Source organism: Phocoena sinus, chromosome 14 (genome assembly GCF_008692025.1).
Source record: "Phocoena sinus isolate mPhoSin1 chromosome 14, mPhoSin1.pri, whole genome shotgun sequence".
Taxonomy (NCBI): domain Eukaryota; kingdom Metazoa; phylum Chordata; class Mammalia; order Artiodactyla; family Phocoenidae; genus Phocoena; species Phocoena sinus.
The window spans coordinates 84,401,500-84,410,739 of record NC_045776.1 but is presented as its reverse complement, the minus strand read 5'-3'; the positions used below and the strand labels follow the sequence as shown (position 1 = coordinate 84,410,739).

Below are 9,240 nucleotides of genomic sequence, written 5' to 3'. Positions count from 1 at the left end.
TTGTTTTTGTCTTTGGGGGGAAGAGGGGAGCTCATCCAAATTAATCACACTCTTCATTCATTCATTCAAACCAACAACAATTTATTGCTTACCTGCTCTGCAGCATATCTGCGTTGTTCTGCGTTGGCTCAGGGGCCCAGCCGCTCCACGGCATGTGGGATCTTCCCGGACCGGGGCACGAACCCATGTCCCCTGAATCGGCAGGCGGACTCTCAACCACTGCGCCACCAGGGAAGCCCCAAATAAGTCTTAAAAATAACTTTATCCTTTCTAAAATTCTAAAATAACGCCTAGTGTCTTCACTTTTTTTGTGATATAATTTAAATGTTTGCCCTTAACCAATTAATGCTTTTAACAGAAAAAAAGGAGACACAATATAGATGTTCTAGTCGCAAGATACAGGATTCAGAAAATACATTATTTCCCAGTGCGCTACAGACAATGGGATGTGGTCATGAGAATTCAAAGTTGTCTAATAGATGCCTTCTTTTAGTTCTACCTGTCACTGTAATGGAAATATTTAGGGCCTTTTTATTACACAACTGTTTCTTGTAGGAATATCAGAAAATGCAGATAAGCAAAAAAGAGAGGGAAGAAGATTGTATTGGGGCAGGGTTATATTTTTAAAGGTGACAGAACACTCCCATTCCCAAATAGCCAAATTAATATTGGTATTTAGAGACTCAGACCAAACCTCTGTGAGAACAGTCCTGGGCTTAAACTAAGTCCCTCCTCTAACTTGGTCCCGCCTCCGCCGCCGGCCGGCCCTGACTTTCAGCGCGGCCCCTCCTCCAGCCCCGCCCCCAGGGATTCCGTTAGTTTCAGCTCTCGCGAGAACTCAGCCCGGAAATTTTCCGGCCGGAACGTGCGGTGGGATACCACGTGGGTTGGGCTTCGTAGTGTGCTGGTCGTAGGACCTGCGGGAGCAGAACAGGAGCCGGGCGCCATGGGGAAGCTGCGCCGGAGGTACAACATCAAGGGGCGTCAGCAGGCGGCCACCGGCCCTTCGAAGGGCCCTCCCGAGCCGCCCCCTGTGCGGCTGGAACTGGAGGGTAAGTAAGGCGCCCCCGGACGGGGGCTGGGATTCGGGGGAGGGACCAACCAGGGCCTCGGGGCAGGGCTGGCCAATGGGGGCCGAAGGGCTCCCGGACTATGCCCTGCCTCCGCGACTCGGGCGGGCGACACGGAGAGACACCCCTCTCCCAGATGATACAAAGGAAGGGGGAATAGTGACAGTTTCGTTTTAACTGAATTCGGAACAATACCTGGAGTTTTTTTCCAGTGGGGTCCAGCCCAAGTATAGCTCTAGGGGGAGTTTGGGCAAGGAATTACAAGGTAATTCCATCCATTCTAATGGCTTCGATTACAACCTCCCTACCAGCGACCCCTAAGTTTGTATTTTTCAGCCCAGACCTGTCTGCTTAGCTCCAGGCTGCTTAACATTTCTGCCCAGACTCCTCCGTTTTGTTAGGAATGGCTATTGTGTGCCAGGCACTATTCTAGGAGAGTAACAGAAGAGGAGATTAAGGGAGAAACTCCCTGCCCTGCAGAGTTCAGATGCTTCTGGGAAGAGACAAGCAAAGATAAAGACAAAATACATAGGATGTTTTGCATACATTCATACTAAAGAGATAAAGCACAAGAGGTGTTTGGGCAGGTTGCAGTGTTTCATGGAGGTGGGGGGCGGCGGGGAAGGCCCTATTGAGAAAGCGTTGAATCCTTTTTTAAGACCTGAAGGCAGTCAGAATGGCTGAGTGGAGATGAAATTTTAAATGGGGCAGAAAAAAATAAAATAAAATGGGGGCAGGATCTTGTAGGGCCTGGTGGGTCATGGTGAGGATGGTGGCCCTGCAGAGTTGAGAGCAGAGGAGGGACACAGGATGGGCTTAGGTTTTTTTTGTTTTTGTTTTTGAATAAATTTATTTTATTTATTTACTTTTGGCTGCGTTGGGTCTTCGTTGCTGCAAACAGGCTTTCTCTAGTTGCGGCGAGCGGGGGCTACTCTTCGTTGTGGTGCGCGGGCTTCTCATTGTGGTGGCTTCTCTTGTTGCAAAGCACGGGCTCTAGGCGTGCGGGCTTCAGTAGTTGCAGCACGCGGGCTCAGTAGTTGTGTCTCGTGGGCTCTAGAGCGCAGGCTCAGTAGTTGTGGCGCACGGGCTTAGTTGCTCCGCGGCATGTGGGATCTTCCCTGACCAGAGCTCGAACCCGTGTCCCCTGCATTGGCAGGTGGATTCTCAACCACTGCGCCACCAGGGAAGCCCAGGGCTTAGGTTTTAACAGCATCACTTTGCTGTGTTGAGGAAAAGCAGTAGAGGGCAGAGAATCTGGGCGATCTGATAGGAGGCTGCTGAGTACATTGACTCTGGCAGGAGTTGATGCTCGGACCAGGGAGGCAGCAGTAGAGGTGGTGAGAGGTGGTTGGATTCAGGATGTATTTGGAAGATGGAGCTTTGTTCTGGCTGTGCGCAAGAGCAAAGGACACGTCAAGAACAAATCCCAGGCGTGCGGCTGGAGGCTGGAGGCTGGAGGCTGGAGCAAGCAGGCATGGGCAGCTTGCGGGGAGGCCAGGAGCTTGGCTTTGGATATGAGTGGTTTGGGGGGCCTGTCAGATATCCAAGTAGAAGGGTCAGCAGGCAGCTGCTGAATCGGACGCTTGAGAGAGGCAAGTCCAGGGGAGATAGCAGTTTGGAGTCATCTGTGTATAGATGATATTTATTTGAAGTCTGAAGACCAGACTGGCTCGCTGAGGCAATGAGTCCGGTCCAGTGAGGTGGGAAGAGAACCCTGGGAGAGTGTGGTTGTCCGGGGACCAAGAGGAAGACCTGCCGTCTGTGTCAGATGTGGCCGTGGGATCAGGCAGGGAGAGAAAGGACCGTGGATGTAACACTGGGGAGGCCATCGGCCACCATGATGGGTCCAGTTTCGGGTGAGAGTTGGGCTGAAGTGATTGAGTGGGTTCAGCTGTCTTGCAGGCCCCTGAGACTGAACACATTCCAAAGTTGGACTCATCCAGCTGCTTGTATAGGATCCGTGAGGGCCAAGCAGATTTAGGTGTTAGGGAAGAGTGAGTCTAGATTCAGGAGGTGGAGGGAGGGAGAGAGAGCCGGGGCCGCTGGCTTCCCTCAACCCGCTAATCAGCCTCTTCTTCCACACTCTCCTCTTGGACCCGGAAGGCAGTGGGGTTATAGGAAAGATTGTCAGAGTGGGAATCTGGAGTCCAAGTTCCCGCCTTGGAAGTTGCAGGGATAGGCTGGGAGTTGAAGCAAATCGCCTGACATCTCTGTGCCTCAGTGTTCTCAGCTGTCAAATGGGTCCAGCAGTAACAGTCATCCTACCTGCTCTCAGAGTCACGGAGGTGGTATTTTGGGAGAATATGTTTGTGACTGAAACGAGAATGCTTTGAAGAGTAAAGACAAGCTGTAGAGATGTGACATTGTCCTGTGATGGGTGTCATCCATTGTAACAGCAGTGACAACTCAGGAAGTGAGATGGCCCCTCTAAGAGGGCAGAAGACCCCTGGACTGACAGTTGGCTGAGAGCAGAGGGACCCGAGGTCTCTTAGACTCAAAGATTTGGGGAAAGTGGTTTCTCACCCCAGAACAAGACATCTCTGTCTATGCCCACCTTTCTCAGGGGCCAGAGGGATCTTACAAGAATATAAAGCAGGTTACCTTCTTCAAAGAGCTTTCCCCGATCCAATATCACCCTTTTTCTTATTTTTCTTTTTAGCACATCTCCCCCGCCCCTTTTTTTCTATAGCACAGTGGTTCTCAAATTTTTTGCACCAAGAACCCTTTTATATTCCTAAAAATTGAGGACCCCAAAGTGCTTTTGTTAGTGTGGGTTGTGTCTGTCGATATTTACCGTATTAGAAATTAAAACCGAGAGATTTTGAAGCACAAGCGCGTACAAGCACACACTCCTTTAGCTGTCACCACGTCACACGATTTGGAGCCTTTGGAAAATACTGCTATACACTCTTTTCTTTTTCTCCCCCTGCTTTTAATTTGTTTGAGAACTGCAGAATGGATGGCTTGCATTGCTTAAAATAGTCTCATTCTTCTTACTGAGGAGCACACAACCGCTCCTACACTTGGTAATGTCATAAAGTTGTACAAAGCCTGAGCAGTTAATAAAAGTCAGACACTGCCTGTGCGGGGACTCCAGCGTTGGGTGTCAGGCAGAAATACGTGCTCCCCAAGCCCCCTCCTCCCCATGGTGCTGCAGTAGGTTTGAGTTGAAGAGTGATAAGGGAGCTGGATTTTGGTCTGAAACATATACTTTCAAACTCCGAGTTTTTTTTTTTTTTTTGGCCACGCCACACGGCTTTTGGGATCTTAGTTCCCTGACCAGGGATTGAACCCGTGCCCCTGGTGGTGGAAACACGGAGTCCTAACCACTGGACCACCAGGGATGTCCCAGACTCCACCATTTAAAAATAGATGTGACGCAAGCTTGGTACTCAGTCCACTGTACACGTGTGAGAGAGCGTCTTTCAGAGTTATTGTAAAGATGGCCCCGCTGAACACAGGGCCCCGCTGGGAGGGAGGCGCTGTTGCAGCCTGTTCCCTCCTTGCTGCGCCCCCATCCCTCTCCCCACAACGCGAGGACGGCTGACCCGTGGCAGGTGCTGGGTGGACCGGTGGAATGAAGGTGTGACGGGCCTGCGCCCCTGTTCCTATGCGGGTGCCCGGATGGCTCTCACTGTGGGCAGGAGGGTCAGCCCGGAGGAAAACGGCGTTAACGCAGCATCTTGAGACTCGCAGGCGTCCGCGCTTTCTGTCCTCCAGGGCTGTGGGTCAGGCAAGCGTGTCTTTTCAGATAAGGACACGTTGAAAGGAGTCGATGCAAGCAACGCGCTCATCCTGCCTGGCAAGAAGAAGAAGAAGACCAAAGCCCCTCCCCTGTCCAAGAAGGAGAAGAAACCCCTGACCAAGAAAGAACGGAAGATGCTGCAGAGAATCTTAGACCAGAAGGAGAAGAAGCGCCAGGTATGCACGCTCTGTCTGCATGGCGAGGGATGGGTCGGGGTGTCTGTGACCCCCGACGTGATCCCTGTGGCTGGACTGTCGGATAGAACTTTCCAGAAGGAGGGACAAGTTCTCTGTCTGCAATGTCCAGTACAGTGGTCACCAGCCACACGTGGCTGTTGAGTGCTTGAGATGTGGCCAGTGTGGCCGAGGAATTGGATTTTTAACGTGATTTGGTTTTAATTAACTTAAATGCAAACAGCCACGTGTGGCTAGTGCCCCGTATGGGACACACAGATCCAGAACCTTTCCAGTCCTTGGGAGATGTGCTACTTGGGTATCTGTCGGTCTGGGACAGGTCCAGCTTTGTGGAGGCCACCTGATTGTTGAACCAGGAGTTGGTCGATCAACATGCTCACTTTTTATTTTCCCCCCTCACTCATTTTGTTGTTTATTTTTTAACTTCATTCTGGAGAATTTTAACCTTTTTTGCTTAATATTTTTTTAAGGAGAAAATTTTGTAATGAGAAATTCGAACATATATAAAGCTAGAGACAACAGCGTCATGGACTCCAGCGTACCTGTCCTCAGCTCCAACAGTTGTCAGGCTCGTGGTCAACCTCGGTCGTCTCCACGGCCGGTCACTTTCCCACCCCCTGGGTCAGAGCCCAGGCAGCATCAATCTGTACTAGTTTCTGTGGCGGCCTTGACAAGTGACCACAAACTGTGTGGCTTAAAACAATGGAAATGTGTTCTCTCAGTGATCTGGAAGCCAGAAGCCTGAAATCGAGGTGTCAGCGGGGCCGTGCCCCTTTTGAAGTCTCCAGGGGACGGTCCCACCTGGCCTCTTCCAGCTCCTGTGGCTCCGGATTTCCTCGGCTCATGGCCACATTGCTCCAGTCTCTGCCTCTGTCTTTATGTGGGCTGCTCCCCTATGTGTCCCTCCTCTGTGTATCTCTGATAAGGACACTTGTCTTTTTCTGTATTTTTTTTGTTTTTTCTGTTTGTTTTTCTGTTTTGTTTTGTTTTCTTTTGTTTTTTGCGGTACGCGGGCCTCTCACTGCTGTGGCCTCTCCCGTTGCGGAGCACAGGCTCCGGACGCGCAGGCTCAGCGGCCATGGCTCACGGGCCCAGCCGCTCCGCGGCATGTGGGATCCTCCCGGACCGGGGCACGAACCCGCGTCCCCTGCATCGGCAGGCGGACTCTCAACCACTGCGCCACCAGGGAAGCCCCTGTTTTTCTTTTTTTTTCTAAAAAATGTTTTGGCTGCACCATGCGGCATGCAGGATCTTAGTTCCTGACCAGGGATGGAGCCTGTGCCCCCTGCGGTGGAAGCGCAGGGTCTTAACCACTGGACGGCCAGGGGAGTCCCAAGGACACTTGGCTTTGAATTTAGGACTCACCTGGATAATTCAGGATTTCATCTTGAGATCCTTAAGCTAATTACCCTTAACTTAAAAAGGCCCTTTTTCTGAATAAGATCCCATTCTGGGACACGGATATACGTTTTCGGAGGGCCACCATTCAACCCATATACATATCCCTGAATATTTCAGTTTGCATCTCTAAAATAAGGACCGTTTCAAATTACCACAATGCCATTAGCATGTCTAAATTTTTTCAAAATACCATTAGATATCCAGTAAATAGTCAAATTTCTAATTGTTTCATAGATGCTCTCCACCCGCATCTCTTGTCTTTCCCCCTTATATTTGTTGGAGAGATTGGTTTGTTTGTCTCAGAGACTTTCCCATGGTCTGGATTAAAAACTTTTAATCTCTGATATAAACATGGTCTTCCACCCTCTGAATTTCCTATAAATTGGTATTTGGGTCTGGGGCAGTGACTCTTAACTGAGACAGTTTTGCGCCCCCCGCCCCGGGAACATTTGGCCAAATCTGGACATATCTGGGGTTGTGACGATTTGGGAGACGCTACTGGCATCTGGGGGGTAGAGGTCTGGGATGCTGTTAAACAGCCTGCAGTGCTCATAACATCAAAAAAATGATCTGGCCCCAAATGCCAGTAGTGTGAAAACTGAGAAACCCCGATCTAGAGGCTTTAGGAGATTCTCTCTCGTTAGTCTTTCTGGCAAGGTGACCACATGGTGTGCTGTGTCCACCAGGGGACACACAGGCCTCCCGTTAGCAGCTCTGACGCTTGGTCCCTGGAGCCCTTCATGCAGGGGAGGCTCACTGTCCTGTGCGTGTGTCCTATTTGAATGCTGTGAGCATCTTTTCTTGCTGTTCTGTACGTTGTTTTTTATCGATTACGAAATGTGTGTGTGTGTATGTGTGTGTGTATATATATATATATATATATATACACATAAACACGTATAAAAGCAGATATAAAATATCTGTGTAATTTCAAGAATAACAAAACAAACACTCATGAATTGCTCACCCAGGGGAAAGGAACCAACTGGACCCGCCCCCGCTCACTGCTTTATTCAAGGCAGAGTGGGGACCACTTCCTATCACACACTCAGCTGTTCTTCCCTTGTACTAACTGCGGGAAGTCTTGCGTTATACAAATAGGCCCTACTTTATTATTTCATCTCCCGTTGATGGGCATCTGGATAGTCGATGATCTTCCCTTACGACACACCGTGGTGCAAAGAGAGCCTTGTTTATCCAACCCCAGACTCCGTAAGGGGGCAGAAAGCCACCCTAAGCTCACGGGTCTTTCGGCGTTAAGAACTCCATGAAGGATGGTAATTGCAGTTCGACCTTTGGTTTAAAAAAGACTGTAGGTGTTAGTGATGCTGGAATTTTATTTAGAGTCTCAGCTTCCCTTCTGACGAGGGGATCATGATGCCAAATGTGTAACACACTCATTTCCTTCCCCAGCGAGCAGAGATGCTCCAGAAATTGAGCGAAGTCCAGGTTTCAGAAGCTGAGATGAGACTGTTTTACACCACGTCCAAACTGGGCACTGGGGACCGCATGTACCGCACCAAAGAGTGAGTCGGCTGGCCCCTCCCTGAAGCCCGTCCTTCCCGCCAGGGCTCCCCGGGGGGCTCAGGGGTCATGGCGTCTTCTGGGGTTATGAGAAAATGCGTTTGCAACGGCACGTGTGCTCAAATGCCTCAAACGCGTAGAGGCCTCAGATGATGCAAACTGTCCTGCCGTGCGCAGGATGCTGGCGTTCTCCCGCGACGCTGGGTCCTGCCTTACAGGTCCTTCCAGCTTTTGCAGGGACGAGTAGCCTAGAAGTTGTCACCAAGGAGGTCAAGGATTTGATTTAGCCCATTGGCAGGTTTTGTTTGGTTCCCGTAGCATCATTAGACATTGGGATCTTCTGCACATGTGTGAGTCTCCTAGGGCTGCGGTAACAGGTCACCACAAACTGGGGACCTTGAAACAAGAGGAATTTATTCTCGTGGTTCTGACCGCCAGAAGTCCAAAGTCAAGGTGTTGGTGGGGTGGGTTCCTGCTGGAGGCCAGAGAATCTGTTCCAGCCTCTCCCCCAGCTTCTGGTGGTGCCGGCCATCCTGGGCGTTCCGTGGCTGGCCAACACGTCACCGCAGTCTCGGCTTATCGTCACGTGGCATCCTCTGTGTGTCTTCCGTGGCCTTCTGTCTGTGTCTGGGTCTCTGTTTTCTTTTTTCTTTTTTTTTTTTTTTTTTCTGGCCACGCAGCATGCGGGATCCTAGCTCCCCGACCAGAGACTGAACCCATGCCCCCTGCATTGGGAGCATGGAGTCTTAACCACTGGACCACCAAGGAAGTCCCCTGGGTCTCTGTTTTCTTATAAGGACACCAGTCATTGGATTTAGGGCCCATCCTAATCTAGTATGACCTCATCTTAATGACATCCTGAAGACCCTGTTTCCAAATAAGGTCACATTCTGAGCATCTGGGTGGCCATGAATTTTGGGGAGACGCTGTTCAACAGTCAACATTTAAGAATTAGGAGATTTCACATTAAAATCCCGGGTCCCCCCGGTCTTGACCAGTTGGATGATGTGGCTGCACCAGCTGGCCTTCCCACAGAGCAGCCGGCACTAGATGGGGCCCGTGTGCTCCCCCCAGCCCACGCCCCTGCCCACTGCTCTCACACTTGGCCCTCTCTGCTCATTTCCAGTACTGGCCTGTTAAGCCTTGTGCATTTAACGACTGCTTATCAAGTATAAACTGCATCTCAGGCTCTCCTGTGGGCCCTAGGAATAGAGCAGTGCACAAAAATTAAATTTCTTCCCTTAAGAAGCTCACATTCTAATGGTGGGGAGATGGGCAGTGGTCCAGTGAATACATATATATTTAG

At 50.5% G+C, this 9,240-nt stretch overlaps 1 protein-coding gene across 4 annotated transcripts in view; it reads left to right on the top strand.

Annotated features, from left to right (window-relative positions):
• The first annotated feature begins 856 nt into the window (after nucleotides 1–856).
• The window catches only part of DHX37 (DEAH-box helicase 37), a 30,526-nt gene continuing 22,142 nt past the window's right edge, over nucleotides 857–9,240 (top strand). For 3 of the 4 annotated variants that reach the window (XR_004345454.1, XM_032603164.1, XM_032603167.1), the window contains exons 1-3: nucleotides 880–1,052; nucleotides 4,822–4,991; nucleotides 7,824–7,936. Coding sequence is in view for 3 of the 4 variants with exons in the window: in XM_032603164.1 (XP_032459055.1) it covers nucleotides 947–1,052; nucleotides 4,822–4,991; nucleotides 7,824–7,936 (389 nt within the window). In the remaining variant the exon portion in view is untranslated. Of the gene's footprint in view, nucleotides 1,053–4,821; nucleotides 4,992–7,823; nucleotides 7,937–9,240 lie in introns of all 4 variants that reach the window. The other variant, XM_032603166.1, reaches the window with a different exon arrangement.